This window comes from Xyrauchen texanus, chromosome 2, assembly GCF_025860055.1.
Source record: "Xyrauchen texanus isolate HMW12.3.18 chromosome 2, RBS_HiC_50CHRs, whole genome shotgun sequence".
Lineage (NCBI taxonomy): Eukaryota > Metazoa > Chordata > Actinopteri > Cypriniformes > Catostomidae > Xyrauchen > Xyrauchen texanus.
The window spans coordinates 28,924,802-28,951,631 of record NC_068277.1 but is presented as its reverse complement, the minus strand read 5'-3'; the positions used below and the strand labels follow the sequence as shown (position 1 = coordinate 28,951,631).

The 26,830-nt window shown below is 41.7% G+C and overlaps 1 protein-coding gene across 2 annotated transcripts in view; it reads right to left on the bottom strand.

Moving 5' to 3' along the window:
* apba2b (amyloid beta (A4) precursor protein-binding, family A, member 2b) overlaps positions 1 to 26,830 on the bottom strand; it is a 130,377-nt gene that overhangs the window by 25,754 nt on the left and 77,793 nt on the right. For both annotated transcript variants that reach the window (XM_052090600.1, XM_052090607.1), the window contains exons 3-6: positions 14,655 to 15,824; positions 9,076 to 9,156; positions 7,843 to 7,882; positions 6,822 to 6,967 (exon numbers count right to left, since the gene is read on the bottom strand). In XM_052090600.1, the coding sequence (XP_051946560.1) occupies positions 6,822 to 6,967; positions 7,843 to 7,882; positions 9,076 to 9,156; positions 14,655 to 15,782 (1,395 nt within the window). In that variant the 5' untranslated portion in view covers positions 15,783 to 15,824. The remainder of the gene's footprint in view (positions 1 to 6,821; positions 6,968 to 7,842; positions 7,883 to 9,075; positions 9,157 to 14,654; positions 15,825 to 26,830) is intronic.

The window sequence follows — 26,830 nt, the reverse complement described above, 5'->3', positions numbered from 1 at the left end:
AAGCCATGCACAGGTAATAGAAAACTGTAAACACTGTGTCTATGTGGCACTATAAAGTTCCTGTGTTTGTTTTGAGAGACCCGCTTAGGTCGCAATAGAAAGTTACGTTTAAAAACACAGCAACAACACTGGAATTTCTAGAAATAAATCGAAGCAACGGGGCAAAATAGTAAAGTCTTCCTCAGATGCCGTGTTTGTTATTTACACAAGTGTCACTGGGAAATGACGATACTGTGGAAAAAGCTGCTTACTAACCAAGCCGCAAGTATACTGGTGTAGACTATGCCACTTATACAGTGCATGTAAACTAGAACGCTGCTTTCTGTTGTCCATGTAAACATAGTTATTGATCGTTTTTTTTATTAAGTTTGGTGACGCTAGTGTCTAATTACAAAGTCTTAAAAACGAGACACTGAAAAAATTGAGAGATGCGGAGCAATGGCCAAAGATATCTACATCTAGCGCACGTTTACATTGAAAAATAGTGCATAACATGGCCGAGTCAAAGATATATTCCATGTGCCCCCAAGAAAGTTCTGATGCTGCCCACCCTGTTCAGATGGCGAAATGACTAAGCTCCCGCCCCCTCTTACCTGGATAGACAGCCAAAATGAGAGAACCTATTTCCCAACCTAAAAAATCTCATCCTTGTACCGGATGGTACATATGGATGTTTTGTGTGAACGCCCCCTACTTTTAAATATCTTATACTTATTTGTTTCTGCTGTTGCTATTCAGAGAAGACATGAGACACAGCAGACAGACAGTGGTATGGTCAGGGTGTTGATTCTTTAGAAGAGCGGGGAGAGAAACACTGTCCTCAGGCTCTGCACTGACATACTGCTCACTCAGCTGTGGACAGACAAATAATCATCAGCAGAGAGGAAAAGGAAAAGTTTGTGTGTGTGTGTGTGTGTGTGTGTGTGTGTGTGTGTGTGTGTGTGTGTGTGTGTGTGTGTTTGTGTGTCAGATATAGAAAGCAAGAATGGTAAAGAAATAAAAAAGAGAGGGGAGAGATGATTGTGCAGCTCATTTAAACTTTTAATAATCTAGTCACATAATGATAACAGGGATAAGGAGGGGTGGCGGGAGTAGTGTATTGCCAAGGTTTTGTTTTGAATGGCTTTTAATGGTGGCAGGTGAGAGGAATGATTGGACTGGTCCTCAGTAGAGTAAACAGGGTGTGGTCTGAGAAGTCAGGTTGGATATTGAGAGATACTGGGGGAATGACTTCCTGCTCTGGGGTCTGTGTTTTGAGAGCGAGATGCTGATCAGATGCTGTATGTAGGTGTGAGAGTGAATGAACGATAAGCCTGTATTTGGGTGTATGTCTATATTAGACTGTCACAAGTGCCGTATGCTGAACTGAGGCACATTCCTGATTCATCCATGCTCGTCACATGCCTGTGTGCATCCAGCGAACAAATTATGTGCATGTGTCTGCGAGTGAGTCTGTGTGTCATTATGATGTGTGGATGTCAATGTCCTTGCCATAGGTATTTTATGGGTTTCTAAACATGGAGTGGTTTAGTAGACCACTGTGGAGCACCTCATGCAAAATTAAGCGGCAGTTGTTGACCAGGAGGACTGCCGTTACATCGTACTAACTGTCTTTTCTTAAAGTAGCATACAATACAAGAGCGAACAGTGTAATCCAAGTCTACAGATTTTAGGACTGATATGTTATGAATCTAAAAAATATCTACTTTACATTTCAATACCACATTTTAATGGTAATCCCAAATATTTGATGAATCACTAGACTAACATAAAGATACTAATAAGAGTATCATGGTGCTACCATGTTTTTGGACATGATAGACAGGTATTACTATGTTTTTTTTATATGGTGCTGTTTTGTGTATAGTACCAAGGCAGTACTATGCTATTCTTTGAAGAACCTTTAAGTACCATGTATTTGTAAAATATTTGTAATACTGTAATTTACCATTTTTGTTTGTTTGATGAATAGTTTTGTGCCTCATAATTGTTTACCTCTTAAATTTAGCTGAAAAGCTTATAATAGGCTGTTTAATAAGGTGTAGATATAAAGAGAGGCATAGATTTTGGTTCTGTGAATTTTGTTTAAGCGGTTGTGATGTGGAGTTGATGGGGGAATGTTCCTCTCAAAATTATCACATGAAACTTATGTTTAAAATTATCACATTAAACACATGAACAACATTGTGACATCCAGTTTTGGGTAACTTACTTAAAAATGGTAATCCACAACAAATGACTAATTATTTCTCTAAAATTGTAATCTAATTACTTTAATAAGGACTTAATTGAAACAGTAATCACATTAATAATGACTTTACTTTTAAGTTACTTTCTAAAATACTTTTCCACTCAACAAATTTAAAACAATGTCTATATTTATTTCTTGTTCATTGTTACACACAAGTCACACACACAGTACCTCACATTTCTCCTTTACAATTCATGTATTCAAAATAAAAAATATATTAGAAATAAGCATAACCCTATAACGTACTTAAAAGTAATTAATTTTAAGTAATTAAAAGTAATTAAGTGAATTGAAAGTCAGTAACTGTAATCATACTACATGAATTAAAATGTAACGCTTTATACTAATTTTGACTGAAAAGTAATTAGATTAAAGTAACTAATTACCTTGTAATTTGATTACACCCAACTAGGATTTCACGGTATACCACGGTATGAAAATTGACAGTTATCATACCATTTATATTTGCTTATTTATGGTATTGAGAAAAAAAATGCAACCGGACAGAGAATCTCACCTGCGTGTGCTGCTGCCCATGTGATAGCCTATTTAGGACTGCCGAGGTAGATTTAATGATAATCTCGCAATCAACTAAAGGCTACTCATCTGCACTTTCGCACAAGTGTAACGGAACCAGCTCGCGATCATGATCTGCTCTTCTCTCTGGCGTGTATCAACAACAAAAATAACGTCACTTCATGCATGTCCTTGTACTTGAAAACCATGAACAAATCTATGCATTATAAAAGGAAATACGGCCCAGGTTACATTAAATACAGGTTACGTTTTTACTATGGTGTGTCACCACTTGATTTCCAATGTAAAATTTGTTCCTGAAGTAAACCATTTGAGAACCACTGAGTTAAAGGTACAGACAGGAGCAGTCTGACTGCACCGTCAAGCACCTACAGTATATATTAACTGTTAATAATCATAGGACATTACTTTAAAAGCTCACACAGCTGATATTATTTTTCATTTAGTAATTAATTTAACATGTAAACTAACATGCATTAGTTATATAACATGTTATATTTACATGCAATTGTTTTTATCATGTTTATAATTCGGTTTATTATTATAATTCTGTTTGCTTATTTATTCGATTTATTTTATTTATTTTCAAAAGGGAGACTTTTTACACATCAATAAAAATTTTTAAGTTGGTTTCAAGTTTCAATTATAATAAAGCGTTTGTTCAAACAAAACAAACTTTCACTTCTTTAAGGGTCATTGTAAATGATAATAGTAATTGTGTAATACCGTGATATTTTCTGAGACGGTTATCGTACTGTGAAAATCTCATACCGCTGCAACCCTATACCCAACCCATGTGACAACTTATTCTATATAGTGTGACAACATGCCCACAAATGGTCAACGTGTGTTCAGTGAAGTATATCTTTTTTCCTGGGCAAGAATGTTGAAAATGTTAAATTGCATTTTTTTGTAGCTTTTGTAACGTTTTTGTATGTGGCTATGCAGAAATTTACTTTAAAAAATAAACCTACCTTGCGAAATACTGACCGGAGTAAAAAGTGTGACAACTAGCCTCTGTCTGCACTGTATCAAAGCACCATGGTATTACCATCTGATACCATCCCTATACCCCAGTACCAACACAGTACTTTTTTGTAGGGGTAGACAGCATCATTATTACATTTCGCAATAAGTGCAGCACTTTGCTGATGCTCAACATTTAAGTTTCACTGCTCTGCAGTATGTTTCCAATTCTTGTATTCAGATGCACTACTCTGGAACTGTGGTCTATGGCTCTGCTGAAAAAGCTAAATTGAAATCAAGCATGAGCAGAGCCAGGTATTCACAAACTGATTGAGACACATCGTGCACAGCATACTCTGGTTAAGGCAGCAGCTTCTAACACTGTTTGTGTGGATTCCCATTGCTGGGTGCATCAAGGCATGATGACATCAGATAAATGAAAAGTTGGAAGTAGTGGTGCACCAATCAGGAAATTTGAGGCTGATATGGATCAACGATTTTTTAACACTAAGAATTTTTTTTTAAAAGTGCCCTTTACCATGCTTTTGCAAGTTATATGCTGCAGTTATATGTCTATGCCTCACACAGTAAAATTATATTAAAAATACATTAATTATGAACTGCTAACATTTATTTGTACAGAAAACAGTTATGAATAGTTCTGTTGTCACTATCAACGGTCATTGTGGCATACTGGCAACCAGTAAAAACAATGAGAGCATCACACACAGCAGAGATACATACAAAAATAAGAAATATATATCCATTACAGCCTCCAAACTGTTCCAGTGAGAAATCATTAGTATCTATGATTTGTGTACGGCCTTTGGCGTTTTGTTGTAACACAACCACTAATTATTAAGCAAATGCAGGGCTGCATTTGTGTTCATTGGGCCCCCCTCCAGTCCATTGTCCAACCTTTCTGTGGACCCCTAGATATAGCATGTTTATTTGTTGTTTCAATAGTTTTTATACTTGTTTGCAGTATCTTTGTCCTCTCCGTGCTCTCAATGTGTAGCAAGTCAGAATTACTACAGTAATAACTCTTGAAAATTGGCAACTTAATATTCATACAAGTGAAATTATTATACATTTTTTAAACAAACCGGCATATTCATCTGAATTAAAGCATGTCTGAAAGTTTAAATTTACTAATGCTTAGAATTGCCAACAACTCACCCTCCAGATGCCACACTGTCATGCTTCAAGAGCTGAGCAAGCGCTCATTCATTAGAGGAGCAGTGTATGTGTGATTCCCTGCATGCTGCAAAAAATTTCGACTCTGAATCAAGGTGCACCCCTAGATGGAATGTACCAGCACTCACATTACAGTGATTTACTTCCATCCAGTCATGATCTTGAGCCCAAAGGAGAATCGAATATGGCCAATTCTTAACAGTCAAATGAACAGATGTGGGATTATTCATCCCAAAATTTTAATTAGATTTTCTTTCTTCTTTCCATGGAACACAAAAGTAGATTCTAGGTCACCATTCACTTTCATTGCATAGAAGAAAAAAAATGCATTGAAAGTGAATGGTGACTGAGGCTAACATTCTGCCTAACATCTCATTTTGGGTTCCACTGAAGAAAGCCAGTCATACTGGTTTGGAACAACATGGTAGTAATATATTACAGAATTTGGGCCCACTTTATATTAGGTGTCTTTAACTACTATGTATAAAATAAAAATACATACAATACAATGTGCTTATTGTGTAATTACATGTTGTTCTAAAAAATTCTCACAAGATTAGGTTTAAGGATAAGGGTTGGGGTAGGTTTAGGATTAGGATTAATGGTACGGTTAATAGTGTAACTAAATATGTAATTAAATGCAGGTATTTAAATATAAGTACAATGAAACAACACATTCAGTATGAACACAATAAGTACATTGTATGAAATACTTAAGTACATACTAATTAAAGACACCTAATATAAAGTGGATCCCAGAATTTTCTTTCTTGGGTGAACTAACCCATTAACCAATCTAGAGTTCCCCTTCTGCAATAAAAATGCTGAATTTTACCCGCAGAGCAACTGCTAATGCCATTAATATATTAGTGAGCAGAGGGCTCACTTTTGAGATTATGTTTGTCTACCCCACAAAATGTTGTCGGAGAAATGTCAGTGTACAGACGGTTTTGAAGAAAGACCCTGTCTGTTTGATGTGCCACACAGTCTCTTAAAGGTGTTATATGTAATATTTTGACTGTACTAAATCATAAAATGATCAAAATATGTCATTAGAGAATTAAGTAACATGCTAAGTTGAAATACTGGCTTCTCCAAATGACAATGCTACAGCCAGTATATTCTACTTTGAAGTTTCCATTCCGGGCTGGAATTTCTGTTTATGTTTTAGCCTGTGTGATCCTGCCCACTGCCCCCTCACCAATAGCATTTAGACACTGCCGGGTTGCCAGATTTGAACAAGTTTGCAGGCAAACAACACTGCATGCTGCAGCCATGGAAGCCAGCAAACAAACTGGAGCAGATATAAAAGATTCCACCTGACCTAAAAAGCCTCGCCATCTGTCTAAAAACCACCATGACCAGAGGCGTAGTAAAACAAGGATAAATACTGGAGATGCCTTTGGAAGATGGAGACAGCATAAAGCCCAGAAATCCTTTAAAACAGATGCCAAGTTGGCTAATTCTGGCAACCCGCATGAGCTTCGAGTCTGGGGCGGGGCAGACAACTCTCCAGTATTTTGAATTTGGACTGCAGTACCCATTTCAAATGCTTATTGTCAATCTTACATATAGCACCTTTAAAATATATTACATTTACTGCAAATCTGTATGTAACATGGCAACAGATCAGCTTTCTACTTTAACCAATTGTGAGGAAGAGGAATTACACTCAAACAACCCAATAAAATAATCCTATAGCTACTGATGAGACAACAAGTCCTGTGGTGTAAACAAACAAATCTCCTCTCGTCCAATTTTCCACTGAGAAATTTGCAGTATTTTCATTCAAACATATCATTTGAGAGCCACACCAAAATAGGCTGACAGTGTTTGGGCTTGGAAATACCGAGGTTCTAGGGTTCTGTACCTTGACCCGGCTCACTGCCTCCTGGGCCTGCATCATCCTGATGTTTTTGGATGGATTCCTTTCCGACAGGAGCTGAGTGGAGCCGAGGTAGTTTGCGGCGAAGATAATCCCATCAATGAGGTCCTCGGGCTCACAGGGACCAGGCACTGTTAGACAGGAAGCATTAATAATTCATTATTAAAGCCATTTGTTGTTTTGTCACCTCCTCTGTGGAGCACCTCACAGTGACTGATAAGGTATAATATGAGTGTGAGCTTATCAGGCAGAAAAGTTGCATGCAGCCGTTGTGTGAATATGTGTGTGTTTTGTGTTTCATCCCACTATGACAGCTGATAAAATTGTACAGGAGACACATATAGGCCTGGAAAGCGGGAGCGAGGGTGGTCGCATAAGGAAAGGAAGGGCATGTTACTAGTTATCTGTTTGTGTGGTATGGAAATGTGGACGTCATGACACCCACCGAAGGGAAACATTATGCTGCCATCATTAAGGTACAAGGTTTAAACTTGACAGCATCATTGTATAACAGAAAATAGAATTTGCTCCTAAAGAAGGCATGACTGCAGCAATACATTAATGACAGTTTTCCTGTGCTGGTTAACAAAGAGCCACCCTAAAACTACCATAAACCTACAGACTACAAGCGCAAAAATAAGATATCTAGAGGTCAATCAATTGCACTGCCTTGCCAGAACATTCTCTCCATACCAAAGCTAGATGTGAAGTCTGCAAGTATTACTTTAGCTGAGCACTCATGTGTGTCCTTATATTAGCAAACAATACCCCTCTAATTGCCGTTGTACCACTGCAGCCCATTAAAACATCTTACAAATTCTGCTTGCAATTCAGAATGCCAGTCCACTGAGAAATGATGCTAGCTTTCTTCAGCGCAGCTCCCTAATCTCCTCACTATGTGTTGGTTTGTTGAATTTGATTTATTTTTGACTTTATTTAATTTGGAGGAAGTCAAACTTTTTAAGCAGATTATCAAAGTCAGAAAAAAAGAGAGGAGCTCACTTACCATCCACGAAGCTGGGAAATGAGGCCGTCTTCTTTGTTGGCTAAGAAAGAGAAGGGACAGTGTTTGATTTATGAAAGAGTGAGATGTGCACACAACATACAGCATTTTCATTTATACAGTATTTACTGCTCAGAAACCAGGAGAAAAACATCCCTAAATCTACATTATCAAGTATTCAATTAAATTTTTTAAACAACAACTTCAACATAACAAAATATTAACATAACTAAATAAAATGGAAATGGGAAATGAGCCCTGAAATAAAAATATGTATTTATTTATTTTGTATCTTAAAAAATTATAATAATACTGAGAATCAGAGTGGGAGCCATCCAGATGAGTACAGCTGTGGCTTATTGTATCACAACACAAAATCATGTCAGTCATTTTGAAGTGCTGCCCCACAGGACTGTGGTGAGCTCTGTAGGCCACAGACACCGCATCAGACAGACTAAACAATAATTGTAATAAATAATTTTACTATCAAGTAATATAGCTCATTATCCTAACCATAGGAGGTTGAGGTTGCCAAACAATATAGAAACTTGGCACATTAATAAAGAATGTGCGATCAGAATTTATTTTGAGTCTGGACTATCCATTTTAATTTTAACCAAAAATACTTACACACAGAACACTAATCCATGTTTATAATTTGGCTACGTCTGACTAACTCCTACATACGAAACAGTCATAAAGCAATTTTCTGATAAAACATTTGGCAACAATCACAAAAGTACTTAACAAGCCTGTGTTGGGCATGATCTGAAAATGACCATGGAAGAATGCTTTGTAGCGCAATAAATGTGTTTTGAACACCTCCGTGCTGGACTTGGGAAACCGCCCAGACAATCTCCCCTATATTCATGGATTTTGTACACAGTGGAGCATGGCTCTTATAGAGGTTACATTCATGCATAAAGAATGTGTATGGAAGCGTTAGAACAGACAGATCAAGGCGGAACTCCCCTCTGTCTAGGTAAATACCGTACAGCCAGGGTAGGAGAGGGCAAGCCAATTATTTCCTTTTATCAGCACAACACATGCAGGAGGTGGTGCACTAATACAATAGCTCATATGTTGAAGAAAAAACAAAAGCCAGAGAAATGCAGAAGGATTTAACTGACAAGCTGAAATTCTCTAGAATAGCTCTGATGGAAATATCTGGTGATTATGTGGGGTGCATACTGTGAAGTATTGATTGGTTAATGTCATGTATGATTATAGGCTCACCTCAGGGACATTGTTGTTATCCAGAGGTCCATTCAGATCAGACCGCTGCTGCTTCCTTGGCTGTTCTGCACTATTAGACACCTAGAAAGTATTTAAATTGAGAGAGAACTGTGTGAAAAATAGGTGGAGAGAGGGATAGATGTGAAATATACAGAGGGCAAAAGACTCCATCAACACAAATGATGGGTTACAGCAGTACTCTCTGAACAGCATCAACAATTTGTGGCAATTCAGAACCAAAGACTGAAGCAAAGGAGAACAGAAAATAATCTTTTCATCACAGAGTAAATTGAAAAGTGATTAGTTATAGTTCTATTTAGCATGATCAAACAATGGACAATACCCAAAAAATGAAAAATAAAAAAAATAATAATCAACATATTAATAACTACAGTCTTGACCAACACAAAATAGGTATCGTGCATGTAGGCATAATGATCAAGACTGAACAAGTGCTTTGAAATTTGCATACAAATCAGAAGTGTTCCATTTTGATAATTTATTTATAATTTTGCACTGTAATCATTATTGTAATTATTGTAATCATTAAAAACATGAAATCATCAAAAGCGAGTCATATGTCGCTTTTAAAGCTCACAGAGTAGAATACGACCACTATTTGTTTTACTAACAGACAAAAATATAGCGAGTAATGGCTCGCTATATTGGCTCACTAATGGCTGCATAAAAAGTATATGTCTTTGACATACACTCACCTAAAGGATTATTCGGAACACCTGTTCAATTTCTCATTAATGCCATTATCTAATCAACCAATCACATGGCAGTTCCTTCAATGCATTTAGGGGTGTGGTCCTGGTCAAGACAATCTCCTGAACTCCAAACTGAATGTCAGAATGGGAAAGAAAGGTGATTTAAGCAATTCTGAGCGTGGCATGGTTGTTGGTGCCAGACGGGCCGGTCTGAGTATTTCACAATCTGCTCAGTTACTGGGATTTTCACGCACAACCATTTCTAGGGTTTACAAAGAATGGTGTGAAAAGGGAAAAACATCCAGTATGTGGCAGTCCTGTGGGCGAAAATGCCTTGTTGATGCTAGAGGTCAGAGGAGAATGGGCCGACTGATTCAAGCTGATAGAAGAGCAACTTTGCCTGAAATAACCACTCGTTACAACCGAGGTATGCAGCAAAGCATTTGTGAAGCCACAACACGCACAACCTTGAGGCGGATGGGCTACAACAGCAGAAGACCCCACCGGGTACCACTCATCTCCACTACAAATAGGAAAAAGAGGCTACAATTTGCAAGAGCTCACCAAAATTGGACAGTTGAAGACTGGAAAAATGTTGCCTGGTCTGATGAGTCTCGATTTCTGTTGAGACATTCAGATGGTAGAGTCAGAATTTGGCGTAAAGAGAATGAGAACATGGATCCATCATGCCTTGTTACCACTGTGCAGGCTGGTGGTGGTGGTGTAATGGTGTGGGGGATGTTTTCTCGGCACACTTTAGGCCCCTTAGTGCCAATTGGGCATCGTTTAAATGCCACGGCCTACCTGAGCATTGTTTCTGACCATGTCCATCCCTTTATGGCCACCATGTACCCATCCTCTGATGGCTACTTCCAGCAGGATAATGCACCATGTCACAAAGCTCGAATCATTTCAAATTGGTTTCTTGAACATGACAATGAGTTCACTGTACTAAAATGGCCCCCACAGTCACCAGATCTCAACCCAATAGAGCATCTTTGGGATGTGGTGGAACGGGAGCTTCGTGCCCTGGATGTGCATCCCACAAATCTCCATCAACTGCAAGATGCTATCCTATCAATATGGGCCAACATTTCTAAAGAATGCTTTCAGCACCTTGTTGAATCAATGCCACGTAGAATTAAGGCAGTTCTGAAGGCAAAAGGGGGTCAAACACAGTATTAGTATGGTGTTCCTAATAATCCTTTAGGTGAGTGTACATGGTACATGTGAATAGGTGTTGCTCATATGCCGCGTTTTCGCTTATAACTTTATGAAAAATAAACAGAACATAAAATACCATTACTTAGGAGAAGGCACCAAGTACATGACACAGACTCAATGATGACTCAAATGGCATAGAATGAAACTCATTCTGTTAAATCTCATTAGTAAAATTACATCTACATGCTATGCAAACCTTTAGACATTATTGTGTTTGCATGTGTAATTCATTCTTATGTACAATTATTTTATTTTGTTTTTTTGGAGAGGCTTGAGACTAGGAGACTAGGATAAATAATTTTTGTAACGCTATAACTTTTGATTTCTTTGTCATATCAACACAACAGTTTCCTCAAAAACAGGTGACATGATTGATAACAAAACACCCAGAGGTATTTTGGTAACAAAACACCCTGATGTATGTCAAATCAGAAAAAAGGCAGAAAAAGGTTTGTTTGTTTGTTTGTTTGTTTTTTGTGAATTTTCAGCAGTTTCTTAGGCTGAGAGTCCCAGCATGTATAATTTATATAATTAAAAATTATTTTAAGTTTTCTTTAAAATTATACCAAAACTTGACCCTCCTTGTTAATACCATTGTTCATTTACTAATGTTACCAAATAAAACATTATTGTAAACCTTAGTGTACACTCTCTGATGTTTCTACTCTCTTATCTATCTGCAAGCTAGTTAAACTCTCAAATGAGTTTTCCCCTGTCTACTGCACATAAGGACATTATTACTTGATAAAATTAATTTGTTGCCTGACAGGATAAAATGTAATCTCCTCATTGCCCAAAGGCAATAAAAGAAGCAGGAGGGTTATAGAAATTCACAAGACATCCACTGGACCACTGAAGCAATCAGGCTAAATCTCACCGTCAATTCCCCCCCGGACAGATCTAATTTCCTATTCTGTTAAAAATGCACAGTAAGACATTTCCAAATTTTAGTTAAACCTCAGGAAATAACTAACAAAACCAAATTTTTTAAACCTAAAGTCAGCCAAAATTCTATAGAATGTTAGAACTCTTCTCCCATTTTATTGTGCGCTTCCTAACGTGGGAACCTTACGGTACAGTATAACTGTTATTACAGCAAAGACAATAAAGGAACAACATGTCTATAGCGAGGATCAGTGGTTGAGTAAGTTTTCCTAAACGCAGCAGCCAATATCTTAGCTGTGATATAAATGTCTTCTAAGCATAAAATCTCTAAAATGTTTGTGACGTCCACTTCAGACTATATAGGCCCAAATCTGCAGAGACAACTAACAGGCATAATGCATGGATACTAGTGTGCTTGTCTTAAAAATGCATTACATATTTATTGACTTCAGCCAGTCTCCTTATTTACATTGGTAAAACTTTACACAAGGTTCCATTTGTTAACATCATTTAACAACATTAGTTAACATGAACAAACAATCAACAATACTTTTACAGCAATACTTTTAATAAAGGTTCATTTTCATTTCAACATACAGTAATACATTTTTAAAATCAAACATAGTATATGTTAACATCAGTTAATGCACTATGAACGTACATTAACTAAAAATGAACAACTGTGTTTTTATTAACATTAAATAATATTTTTAAAATGCTGTAAAAAAAAAAAACATTGTTTATTGTAAGTTCATGATACCTGATGCATTAACTAATGTTAAAGAATGGAACCTTAGTAAAGTGTTACCTTTACATTACTGAATAGTTCAAGAACAGAAAGCAGATGAAAAAAAAGGAATATGGAAAAAGAAAAACTCTCACCCACTTCCACACTGATGTACCAGTACGCAGTGAGTTTGCACAATACGAATTAATCTGAAAATCTTCTTGATGAAATGCATTCAAGAAGGGTGAAAATGTGTTTATTCCTGGGCATTAACAAATGGCTGCACAAACCATCAGTAATGAAATTCATATTTGGGGATTTCAAGAAATTGCTTTTGATCCGGGTCCCCTTGATGTCTCAGTTACAATGAGATGACTTCAATTTCTGGCCGATTTCTTTCTTTCATCCTCTCCAACTTGCTGTTTAAACTGAACGCTTCTGTTCGAAATGAGTGAGTCAATGGCAATAACAGTCTGAAACTCTCTGGAACTGGATTTTGGAACAACTTCTGAAAATGATGGGCCTTATTCACAGTAGCTCCACCTTTCATTTTTTTAAATGAGAATGGAAAAAAGGTTGTGAGGGATAAAATTACATTCTTTTCGATGGCATGCACTGTATAAAGCATAAAATCATTCATCACATCTAATGTTCACAACTCATGTTTTCGTCTTCTGAATTCTTCCTGTATGATCCAAACCACTTAAACAAAAGTGCAACCCAGTAAAGAGACTGTAAATCTAGCCCTCATTGTCATTTCCTGTCAAAAAATGTAAGATGGCGTTATTGTGAATGAAGCCCAAAATGATGTTAAAAAATTAAACACATTTACATATACATCACATTTAACATTTAATGATAATAATGAATATGCATTTGTAAGAACCCTTTAGGGATGTTATTTATAATAAGATTAAAGTAAATAACATTTATTATTATAACAATATCTAACTAATTAGCTATTAAAAATGTAAAAATTCATAATTGTTTCCAAGGTTTTTTTACATTGATAAGAGCACCTTTCAAGGTTTTATGGATTAGCGGCTTGTGTCATGGGTCTAATTAAACTCACTAAGCACTTTATTAGTAACACCTGTACACCTACTAATTCACGCAATCTAATCAGCCAAATGTGTGTTAGCAGTGCAATGCATAAAATCATGCATTTACGGGTCAGGGCCATCAGTTAATATTCACATCAATCATCAGAATGGGGAAAAATGTGATCTTAGTGATTTTGATCGTGGAATGTTGGTGCCAGATGGGCTGGTTTGAGTATTTCTGTAACTGCTGATCTCCTGGGAATTTCAAGCACAACAGTCTCTGTTTCTAACTATAGTGTTCCTAATAAAGTTCTTAGTGAGTGTATGGGTGCAGGTTTATATAGTAGATTTACAAAACAACCCCAAGTATTGTATGTTGTGATTTGTTTGAGTTGGAAGAAATTCATCAAAACAAATTCCCCTGAAAGGGATAGTTCACCCCAAAATGAAACATTCATTACGTTCCATACACATATGACTTTCTTTTCTCTGTGAAACATGAATGGAGATGTTTGGCAGATTGTTAGCCTCAGTCACCCTTCACTATCCTTGTATGGAAAAGAAATGCAATGGAAGTGAATGGTGACTGAGGCTAACCTTCTACCTACCATCTCTTTTCATATTCCATAGAAGAAAACGTCATGTGTGTTTGGAATGAAATGAGAATGAGTAACTGATGACAGAATTTTCATTTTTGGATGAACTCTTCCTTTAAGAGCAACATTACTTCAAAAACTTCAGCTTCAACCTTAGCAAAGAAGATGTCTAAAGAAAGCCTCATTCTACCTCACATTCAATCTCTTTCTTAAATAACAACTGTAATTGTTTGTTTATACACAGCAAAAATCCAGAGGTCATCCATAAAGAAATATATTTTAAACTTGGGACGCATTTTTCCACAAAAGGCTTTGCGGAATGGTAATGCTGTTTTCAAAAGTCATCTTCACACAAAAATGCATTCAGAGCTCATCATGCACATCGATTTACCTGCTCTCTGACTTGGTCCTGCGTCCATCTCTGTCTCTCGTCTGGTGTGTGAGCTCGCACCTTAAAGCTCCTCTGGAGCTCTGAGTTGTGTCGGGCAGAGGGGATGTTAAGGGATTTGGGTCTACCATCATGACGGTGAGGCTGAGGGCACGGAATGGGTTCAAGCTTGGAGTGTGTCTCTGCCTGATACCCACTAGGTTCTGGATCAGGTGCCAGTTCCTCTGGGCTCTGATCAGTGCCACTACTAAGACTGCCCATACTCATACTTATCTTAATCTCTGCCACTATCTGATCGATATCCTCCTCTGCATCCTCTCCTGTCTCCCCCACCTTGCCCTTATGTACCCGATAGGGTGATGCTCGCACAGAGTTCCCATTGTCCTCTGAGCCATAGAAGTCACCTGTGTAGGCATCTCTGTCTTGCCCCACCTGTGGATCTTCCTCCTGATCAGGGCAGTAGCCCTCAATCTCCTCGACATCCTGTGCCTCCTGATCTTCAGCTGGAGGTAGAGGCTGGTCCTGGTGGGGATCTGGGTAGTGTCTGTGGTGATCAAGGACAGGTTCAGGTCTGCCGTCGTATAACTGCTGGTCAGAATCCTGATCTAGCACTTCACAACGCACCTCTCCATCACCATGTCCATCCTCCACTCCCTCCACCCAATCCTCATCTGCCTTATGGCACTCATCCGTGTCTGGAGGAGGCTCCATGCAACCGTCCGGGTGTCCATACTCTGGCTCGTTACAGTCCATGCTTTCCAGGTAGCTGTCATCCTCAGGGCAATAGCGGATATAATATGTCACACCTTCGTCCTCCTCTGGCAGCCCTTCATCGTAATCATCCTCCTCTTCATCAGATGTATTGTTGATGTAGTCTGAGCTAGAGTCTCCATCCAGACTGTCCGGATGGCTGTGGTAGTCTGTGTGGCCATGGTCTGGAGTGGTGGGTGTGGTTGGTCTGCTGTCTGTCAAATCTGGTTCTTCTTGGTTGTGGTAGGGGTGTTGGGACACCTCAGTGTCCTGATGCTCTTCAAAGTCCTCCTTGGTGTGCTCGGGGTTGGGGTAGATGGCAGGGCAAGAGCGTGGTGCTGAACCATGAGGCTCTGCTGTGGTCATGCTGCTCTGAGCCATTGAAAGCTACTCACAGGTCTATCATCACTGGAGTCCTCTATCCTGCAAAACAAACATACATATAATGAGCATAACAACACTAATCCCCACCTATATGTTACATAAAAACAAAACTAATACAACGAAAAAACTGGCAATTAGCAAAAAGCCAACACATGCAGAGAAAGATTATATCCTTGCTATGTATCTCCTCTGGGATTTGTTGTGTCTGACACTAATCCATTTGATTTGAGCAACCCGCTTAGACCCACCCCAACAATGTTACTCAACCAATAGCGTGAGTTGGGGGCAGGACTATCTCTTTGTTTGACCAAGAGCAGACAGGGGCGTATTCAGAATACTGTTTTAAAAACAGTTTATTATTGCAATTCTGTTTGGTGGTGCAGAAATCACATACTTCAGCTTTAAAGGTATAGTAACTCAAAAAAGAAAATTATGTCGTCAAAAGGAGGAATTTTAAAGGATGTCCTGTTCGCTGACTTCAATAAAATGGCAGCTGATAGTCACTCACTTTAAAGCTTAAAAAGTACCCCAAATAGTCAATACGACTTGAGCATAATTTTCCAAAACTTCTAAAGGCACACCACAGGTTTTGGTGAGAAGCAACCTGAAATTGAAGTTACTGTACACTGAAAATAGCTGTCCACCAAGGCTCTCCTTTGCGCATTTATGATTGCATGAGATAACTTGCTCACAATGGCTTGTGCATGAACCTTGAAAAGCAAAAACAGCATGTGAGCACATGAACAAGCTCCTCTCATGCAAGGAAAGCCATGGTGGATGTCAACATTTTATTTGAAAAATAATTTTATAATTGTGTTGTTTCTCACCAAAACCTATCATATACCTTCAGAAGACTTAGAATATGATGCACAAGTTGCACACTACAGTTATGACACTTTTTGGTCCTTTTTTAATCCTTAAATTAAACCTAAACGAAAAAAGTTTTTGTATCCTGGGGGATACAAATATACAAAGGCAGCTGAGCTCGAGGCAAACAATCCTATTTTTTCAATGTTATTTTCATGATTTCTACAAGCAATAAAAAAGAATAAATAAAAGCAATATTTTAAAACATGGACACATATTATTGTCACGTTCCCTTGTTGTCTGCCCCGTGTTTTCTGTTTCACTCAGCACGTCACACTCCATGTCACGTTCCTTGAGGTCCGGCCCATGTTTTCACCAGTCCTTGTCTAAGAAAACTACACTTCCCATCTTTTCTTGCCCTCACCACCTGCCAGCACTCACTCATTGTTTTCACCTGCTTATCGTTTAGTTCCATCACCTCGTGTATTTAAACCCGCTTGTTTTCCCTTTCCTTTGTCGTTCGCTGACGTGTCATGTTCTTTGCCAAAGTACCCTGTGATTGCTGTCTTCCACTTACCCTTCGTGGATGTTTTACCAACCTGTGTTCTCCTGTGTGTCGTTTTGTATTTGAGTTTAGTTTTCCCATCGTGGACTTTTCCTTTGTTCCTGTGTTTGTATTATTATAATTTGTTTGTTAATAAAACCACGTTTGGATCCGCACCCCCCGTCTGCCTTCTCCTGCTTCCCACACACGCATAACAGAACGAACAACTAACAATGGATCCAGCGGTTCAGCAAGCGAACTACCGGCTGCTCGGCCTAAAGCAAGAGGACCGACCGATGGAGGACCACATCCGCGACTTCCTTGACCTGGCGAATGTCTCGGACTTCCCGGACTCTGCCCTGGTGGTCTTCTTCAGGGGCAATTTGAATAATTCAATCAAGGAGCGGTTGCCACCGGCGATGTGCAACTGGACGCTCCGTAACTTCATGGAGGTGACTTTACTGGTCTGCGACTCGCCTTTTACCGTGGGCGTTGCTGAGGAGGACCCCATCTCTCCATCCACGGCGGTGACTCTCCAGTCGTCCTCAGCCCTCCCTGTCACGCCAGCCCCGCCGGTCAGTGAGCAAACCCCCACGGCAGTCACCTTCCATGAGCCAGTGCGGTCAACTTCGTCCACCCAGAGGAAGAGAAGACGGGCTTCCGCCTCCCAGCCCACGCCGTCCCTGAGCCAGCGGCTATAGCCTCGACCGTCCCTGAGCCAGCGCCTATAGCCTCGACCGTCCCTGAGCCAGCGCCAGTAGCCATGACCGTCCAAGAGCCAGCGCCAGTAGCCATGACCGTCCAAGAGCCAGCGCCAGTAGCCATGACCGTCCAAGAGCCAGCGCCAGTAGCCATGACCGTCCAAGAGCCAGCGCCAGTAGCCATGACCGTCCAAGAGCCAGCGCCAGTAGCCATGACCGTTCAAGAGCCAGCGCCTCTCGAGCCTTCCAGGGCTCCTCCTCTCAAGTCTCTCGAGTCTTCCAGGGCTCCTCCTCCCGAGCCTTCCAGGGCTCCGCCTCCCAAGTCTCTCGAGTCTTCCAGGGCTCCTCCTCCCAAGCCTTCTAGGGCTCTGCCTCTCAAGTCTCTCGAGCCTCCCAGGGCTCCTCCTTTCGAGCCTCCCAGGGCTCCGCCTCTCAAGCCTCCCGAGCCTTCCAGGGCTCTGCCTCTCGAGCCTCCTAGGGCTCCGCCTCTCAAGCCTCTCGAGCCTCCCAGGGCTCCGCCTCTCAAGTCTTCCAGGGCTCCTCCTCCCGAGCCTTCCAGGGCTCCGCTTCCCAAGTCTCTCGAGTCTTCCAGGGCTCCTCCTCCCGAGCCTCCCAAGCCTTCCAGGGCTCCTCCTCCCGAGCCTTCCAGGGCTCTGCCTCTCAAGTCTCTCAAGCCTCCCAGGGCTCCTCCTCTCGAGCCTCCCGAGCCTTCCAGGGCTCCGCCTCTCGAGCCTCCTAGGGCTCCGCCTCTCAAGTCTCTCAAGCCTCCCAGGGCTCCGCCTCTCAAGCCTCCCGAGCCTCCCAGGGTTCCGCCTCCCAAGCCTTCCAGGGCTCCGCCTCTCAAGTTTCTCGAGCCTTCCAGGGCTCCGCCTCCCAAGCCTCCTATGGCTCTGCCTCCCGAGCCTCCTACGGCTCCACCTCCAGAACCTCCTACGGCTCCGCCTCCCGAGTCTCCTAGGGCTCCGCCTCCCGAGCATCCTGAGCCTCCCGAGCCTTCCTCGGCTCTGCCTTCAGAACCTTCTATGGTTCCGCCAACCACGGCTCCGCCACCCAAGCCTTCTACGGCTCCACCCACAGTGTACCCCACGGCTCTGCCTGCCTCTGCTCGGCCCCCAGGGTCTCCTGCGGTCCTACCTGCGCCTCCTTCAGCACCGCCACCCAAGTCTTCGACTGCTCCGCCTCATGCGGCTCCGCCAGCTCCCCTAGTGGCCACTCCTCCTCCCAGGCCCCCTGAACCGGCCTCTGTCCTGTGGCCACCTCCCAGGCCCCCTGAACCGGCCCTTGCCTTGTGGTCAGCCCCCGGGCCACCCAAACCTGTCCCCAGATTGTGGCCGCCTCCCAGACCACCTAAACCTGTCCCTGCCCGGTCAATGCCTCCCTGGCCTCCTAAACCTGTCCCTACCCGGTGGACGCCCCCCAGGCCACCTGACCCGGTCCCCGTCTCATATCCCCATGGACTGCCTGTCGGCCCTCTCGGTCTCCCTGGTCTGCCTGTCTGTCCCTTGTGCCTCCTTGGTCTGTCTCTGTGTCCCTTGTGCCCCCTTTGGTCTGTCTGTTTTCCCCCTTTTCTAGCCCCTCTCTCTTTGAACATTTGTTTATTTTTGCTTTTTTTTGTTTCTTAGGACCATCTGGAATCCGGTCCTTTTGAGGGGGGATTATGTCACGTTCCCTTGTTGTCTGCCCCATGTTTTCTGTTTCACTCAGCACGTCACTCCATGTCACGTTCCTTGTGGTCCGGCCCATGTTTTCACCAGTCCTTGTCTAAGAAAACTACACTTCCCATCTTTCCTTGCCCTCACCACCTGCCAGCACTCACTCATTGTTTTCACCTGCTTATTGTTTAGTTCCATCACCTCGTGTATTTAAACCCGCTTGTTTTCCCTCTCCTTTGTCGTTCGTTGACGTGTCATGTTCTTTGCCAAAGTACCCTGTGATTGCTGTCTTCCACTTACCCTTCGTGGATGTTTTACCCAACCTGTGTTCTCCTGTGTGTCGTTTTGTATTTGAGTTTAGTTTTCAAATCGTGGACTTTTCCTTTTTCCTGTGTTTGTATTATTATTATTATTATTTGTTTGTTAATAAAACCGCGTTTGGATCCGCACCCCCTGTCTGCCTTCTCCTGCTTCCCACACACGCATAACAATTATATTGTGTGTAATGAATGTATTGAAAAATAGCAATTCATTAATTTTCAGAGGTACCTTTATATGCTTGCCCTTTTTAGGGTTTAGTGACTTACAACTGTCATTGTATTGAAATCAGTGAATGTGATATCCTTTCAAATGTATATTTTGTGTCCTGCATTAGAAAGTCATGGTTTAGAAAGACATGAGGGTGAGTAAAATAGAATTTCCATTTTTGTGAACTATCCCTTTAAGACTGTTGGTGTCAACATACTTATTTCTGATGTTTATGTATGAATAGCCTAGAATCTGTTTGAATCTTTGCAAAGTATTTCCAGTTTACTGCAACACTGAGCAATCTATTGTCTCTGGATTGCATCTTTGCTTCCTGACTCATTGCCTAATTTTTTGGAGTCTTGGATTTTGGACTGATTTTGACTGACTCCTGAAATTGTGTTTGAATTTGACCTAAGACTTCTACAAATTCAGATTTTTTTCTTCAACCTGTTATATTCACTGTTTATAAAAAAATGCGAAGTAAACTTCAACGCAATGGATCTTACCAACCCATCTGGTGCTGAATTTTTACAATTTGCAATTACATTGTATCACTGAGCAGTGAGCTGTAAAAGCTGTGCTATACTGTCTGAGTTAGTCACTCATTATGATCAGATAAAAAAAAAAAAACTATGGTTCCAATGCAGATCTTTTATTACTTTTAAGACAGTCTGATACACTGGGAAGCATCCACTGAGAACAAATTGTATGTAACACCACATCTACGTCTGGAAAAAGCAGGTCTTAATGTGCAAAACCGAACAGCTGAGTTATAGCACATTCACATATTCAAGCGTTGTTGGAACTTATTGATTTCTGAGTGGAGGCACCATCTTTTCTCAGCTCTCAGCACCTGATCAATTTCAGTCATTAAGGCTGATTGATGGTTATTTCACACATAGTCCAGCAGCATCATTGATCTGCTCTAGGAGAGAAGACATTGTATACTTTCAAAGCCTCAAAGCAAGCACCCTAATTAAGCTATCAGAATAATGTCATGTTAATATTTGGAGCTATTACATTGACATTTTTTATCTAGCTTTGTAGAAGATGCTACATACTAAAACAAGAAAGTGCATAAGTTGTGTTATTATGATAATGTCAGCCGGTTAATAAAACTTAATATGGGAAAACTGAACAATAAGGCTCTGTGCAATAACATTAGCATTAAGTATCATGAATAAACAATAACTTTTAACAGCATATATTAATTTTGCTTCATGTTAATTTATAAACACATTCTTTGATATTAATTAATTAACTAATGTTATTCTATACAAATTAAATATTTAAAATGGACCAGTATATGTAGAAATTACCATTAATTAACATTAACCAAGATTTATAAATGCTCTAAAAGTAATATTCATTGCTTTTTCATGTTAACTATTGTGTTAAAAATGTAAACATACACCACCTTATTGTAAAGTGTTACCCTAAATATCCTGTAATTCCAGTCCAAAACCAAGAATTTAGTACTATTATAAATTCAATTGTCCTCGTATTAGTTTGCGTTCCCTCGTAATAAATTTTGCATTCTTTCACAATACGTTTTGTGTTCCCTAGCAAAAATGTTGCATTCCCCCTGCAATAAATTTACCATGGTTTTACTACAATAACCATATTTTAGCCATGATATTTGTAGTGAAAACTTAGTAATAATACAGGAATACGAAATCTGTGGTAATAAAAATGATAATTTTGTGGTTATTATGGTTTTACTACAAATACCATGGTAAAACCATAGTAACCACAAGATTAACCATGGTTAATCCACAGGAAAATGTCTAGATTATGGATGTAACCTCCGTTCCCTGATGGAGGGAACAAGACGTTGTGTCGAAGAAGCAACACTAGGGGTCCAATTTAAATCACATCATGCGCTGAGCCATGTACGTGTACTGCTGACACAGGAGCGGGCAGGTATTTTACGTGCCAATGCGACCGGCTGTGCCAGGCTGTACGTACCCCTTCCCCAATGCCCCATAAAATCATGAAAGCCTTCTGGTTCTTTACCCCCGACAAGGGGGAACAGGGCGACGTGCCAAGCAGGGGATCAGGCCGCGCCAGCCGTGCCTTTTCTCTCTCTATGTTTCTTACATGGAGTTAAAGCTGCTGGGGCCATCTTAACGCTATCATACGCATCGGGGAAGGCAAAAGTCCCAGTTTTCCTATTCTTTCAGGGGGGAAAGACCCTGCAGAGACCACACCTGTCCAGACTGGGGGAGGTAAAGAGTGGTGAAATATATCACATGGGCTTTTAGGTCACATGTGGAGAATGGCGCGGTTGTAGATCCTACCTCATTGAGAGGGAGGAGTTGCTACAAACACGGCGACCGGGGGTCCGTGAGGACTGCCCAAGGGAGACGCGGGTCTGCTCGCAAGGGGACAGTACCGCAGAAAATAAAAAAGTCCACGTGGGAGCCCGTCCTGTGGAGCTCCTATTCCAGTACAGGGTAAATTGAGTACCTGCATTAGTCTTGGTTGGCGAATTCCTTCCCTGAATTCGCGGATCAGAGGGCTAGGGAGGATTCATCCTGGGAGCCGAGTTCGTGGGATCTCCTGGGGTAAAAGCGCATGGTATTACCTCAGCGGAGGGAAAGGGCACTAGGTTCAAGCGGTCCACCTGGTCAGTTTGTCAGCGTGTACCGAGTTCTACCAGCTCGGACCTGAGAAAACACGGGACGAAACCGACTCATCCCTGAGATTGTAAAATCTCGCAAAGGTATTGGGTGTTTCCCAACCCGCTGCTCTGCATATGTCTGCTAGGGAGGTGCCCCTGGCCAGTGCCCATGAGGTCGCAACACTTCTTGTTGAGTGTGCTCAGACCCGCAAGGGGGGCACGGCTTGGGGTGATAGGCCAACGTAATGGCGTCCACTACCCAGTGGGAAAGCCTCTGTTTGGAGACAGCGTTGCCTTTCTGCTGTCCACCAAAGCAGACAAAGAGCTGCTCAGAACGTCTAAAGCTCTGCGTGCGATCCAAGTAGATACAAAAAGCACATACCGGACACAGCAACAAAGGGGCTGGGCCTACCTCCTCCCGGGGCAGCGCTTGCAGGTTCACTACCTGATCCCTGAAAGGAGCCCGGTCACGGCCTTCGGATCATGTGAGTGTCTGCCGGACCGAACTCCAGAAAGGTGTCGCTGACAGAGAACACTTGCAGGTCCCCGACCCTTTTGATGGAGGCGAGCACATTCAGGAGGGCCGTCTTCAAGGAGAGGGCCCTGAGTCCGACTGATTCTAGTGGCTCGAAGGTGTTTTGAAGACCCGAGAGGACCACTGAGAGATCCCAGGAGGGGAACAGGCTCCGCCGGGAGGGAATTAACCTCCGGGCGCCTCTTAGGAACCTGATAATTAAGTAGTGCTTACACAAAGACTTGTCGTCTACTGTGTCGTGGTGGGCCGTGATAGCAGCTACATACACCTTCAAGGTGGAGGGGGACAGCCTCCCCTCCAACCTCTCCTGCAGAAATAAGAGCACCGACCTTACTGCGCACCTCTGTGGGTCTTCAGCCTTTGAAGAACACCAATTTGCGAACAAGCGCCACTTCAAGGTGTAAAGTTGCCTGGTAGAGGGAGCTCTGGCTTGGTTGATCGTGTCTACGACAGCAGGTGGTAGATCAGCTAGAACTTCTGCATCCTTGTCCAGGGGCCAGATGTGGAGGTTCCAGAGGTCTGGGTGCGGATGCCAGAGCAGGCCCCGTCCCTGAGAAAGAAGGTCCTTCCTCAGGGGGATTTTCCAGGGAGGGGCTGTCACGAGGAGTACGAGATCCGAGAACCAAGTCTGAGTGGGCCAATAGGGAGCCACTAGAATGACTTGTTCCCCATCCTCCCTGACCTTGCACAGCACCTGTGCAAGCAGGCTCACTGGGGGAAATGCATACTTGCGCAACACCACGGGCCAGCTGTAAGCCAGCGCATCTGCCCTGAGGGAAGCCTCTGTTCGGGCATACAAGAGCGGGCAGTGGGAGGTCTCTCGGGATGTGAACAGGTCTACCTGGGCCTTGCCGAACCATTCCCAAATCAGCTGGACCGACTGGGGGTGAAGCCTCCACTCTCCACTGGGCAAGCGTTGTCGTGATAGCGCGTCAGCTACCACGTTGAGGTTGCCCGGGATGTGAGTGGCACGCAGCGACTTGAGTTGCTGCTGGCTCCAAAGGAGGAGATGATGGGCGAGTTGTGACATGTGACGGAAGCGTACGCCGCCTTGGCGATTTATGTACGCTACCGTGGTTGTGCTGTCTGATCGGATCAAGATGTGTTTGCCCTGAATTAGTGGGAGAAACCTCCGCAGGGCAAAAAGTACAGCCAACAACTCTAGGCAGTTGATGTGCAAGCGCAGCCCGCGGCTGCGTGGCCGTTGCACACGGCGCCCCAACCCAATCTTGAGGCGTCTGTGGTGACCAAGACACATCGGGACACATGCTGCAAGGGGACTCCTGCCCGTAGAAAGCAGAGGTCTGTCCAGGGTTTGAAAGTTTGGCAGGGGTGATGAACACACAGTGCGTGCCGTGGCGCCATGCTCATCTCGAGACTCGAGTCTGGAGCCAGTGCTGAAGCGGTCTCATATGCATCAACCCCAGCGGCGCGACCTGGGACCTGGGAAACTTGGGACTTTATCAGAAAAGCTAGTAATTTTCACACCTCCAAAATTCAGTTTGAAAGGATGTGAAAGGTGAAAGGTTTAAGTTTTCTGTCATATGCTTGTAAATGTTAGCTGACAAATTCCACCAACATAAAAAGCAATTAGATGTCAATGCAGAGGGATAAATCATGATAATAACGGCTGTTGGTAAAGGCTGCATAATCACACACAGAATGTGAAAGTTAAATCAAATGTGTAATGTCTTGGTCTAATTCTCATTGACTCACACAATTGCTTGCATCAACAGCTCACAGAGGGACTTTTATTGCTGCTTTCCCTTTTGTTCATCCTTCCTCACTGCCTTTAATTACGCATTCCATCACCAGTCATTACAACAACTAATTATCATTGCGCTGCTGCTCCTCCAATCTTACAGTGCTTTGAGTGTGTGTGTCTGTATTTGCGAGGGTGACACGGCTTAGGTTTGTAGACTTGTAAACATTTTATTTTACAAACACACACACACAAACACACAAAGCAGCTTTTAATGGAGCCCTTTTTTATGTCTTCACACCATAGCACACAAATATTCCACTCATCATCCTATCACCATTATGAACCCTATCTGACTGATCATTTTGCACATCAGAAGAACCGCTCTTTGAGAAAATGACACTGTTTGCCACCTTCTTGTGGTATGAAGTAGGGCTCGGCAATATGTTAAAAATATTTTTGCAATAATCGCCTTAAAAATATCGCGATTTACAGTTATATCGTCAACCCGCTGCCGAGGGTCGGTGAATTTTTTTGCTTTGTTGATTTTGCATAACATTTTTTATTAATTTATTGAAACATGAAAAACATAAACTAAAGTCATTTCTAAATTCAAATGACACTTTAAACTAAACGAAAAAAGCAATAAAATAATGAAGTGATCAAAAAATATTTAACCACCTCCCCAAGTCCAAACATTTACCATCTCCATCAGCTCCATTTGCCTGTCACATATTCCCTGTTGTCTTAAGTTTTTGTGCTTTTATGTTGAAGTACTTGTTTAGTTCCCGTTTCTTGTTAGGTTTTTGCAGTTTCATTTTATGATTGGTTTTCCCCTGATTGTTTCTCATTCCCTGATTGTTTCCCCAGCTGTTCCTTGTTTTCCCTTGTGTATTTAAGCCCTTGTTTCCCCCAGTTTATTTGTCAGTTCTTGCATGTTTGGTTATGTTCTGTGCTAGGTTCCCTGCGTTTTGATTTATTCTGTGCTTTCTTGTTTATTTTAATTCTGAGCTTTCTTGTTTATTTGAATAAAGCTGCGTATAGATCCTCATTCCTCGCCTGCCTCGTCAGATTGCCATCAGGCAAGCATCCGTCAAAGACAACAGGTGGAAAATGACTAATAGCCTAAAGATTAAGAACTAAAGACAATCATACATGTAAAGACAACAATAATCATGATAAATAAACCTAATAAATTCCCTTTTAAAGAAAATCAAATAAAACAAAATTGTAGGTTCAAGGTGAATGTGTCTTGTATTACTTGTATTATGATTTAATCACTTTCATCTTTGTTTCTTTAATACAAAGATAAATATTACTGAACCTGCAGAGTTGGTTCACAATGCATGCCAACCGCATGGAAATAAAGCAAACTAAACTCACAGTACGTCCCGAGATGATCTCAGATAATTTGCATCTGTCATGTTCATTGTTGTCCTTTGTTCTTTTGTGTACTTTTATTTTGAAAATTCCTGTTCAGTTCCTAGTTTTGTCACATCCTGTTTTCCCTCCATGTTTTGTATCTGGGTTTTATTGGTTCATTGGTTGATTACCTTGATTCAGTTCTTGTTTGTCATTGGTTTTAGTTAATTATCTCGTTATCCTGTTTCAGAGTTCTGTTTGTTGATTGGCCTTGTTACCCTTGTCCTTGTGTATATAAACCCTGTTTGTTCCTTCATTCCCTTGTCGGACGTTGAATGTTGTTGTACGTGAATGTTATGGTTGTTTCTCGTGCGTGTGCGTGTGCGTGTGCGTGTGCGTGTGCGTGTGCGTGTGCGTGTGCGTGTGCGTGTGCGTGTGCGTGTGCGTGTGCATGTGCGTGTGCATGTGCTTTTCCCCTCGTGGATATTTCTTTGTTCCTGTTTGTATGCCCTCACTTTGATTTATAATAAAGAACCTGCTTTTGGATCCGCACCTCCTCGTCTGCCTTCACTCCTGCATTCGTTACAGCAT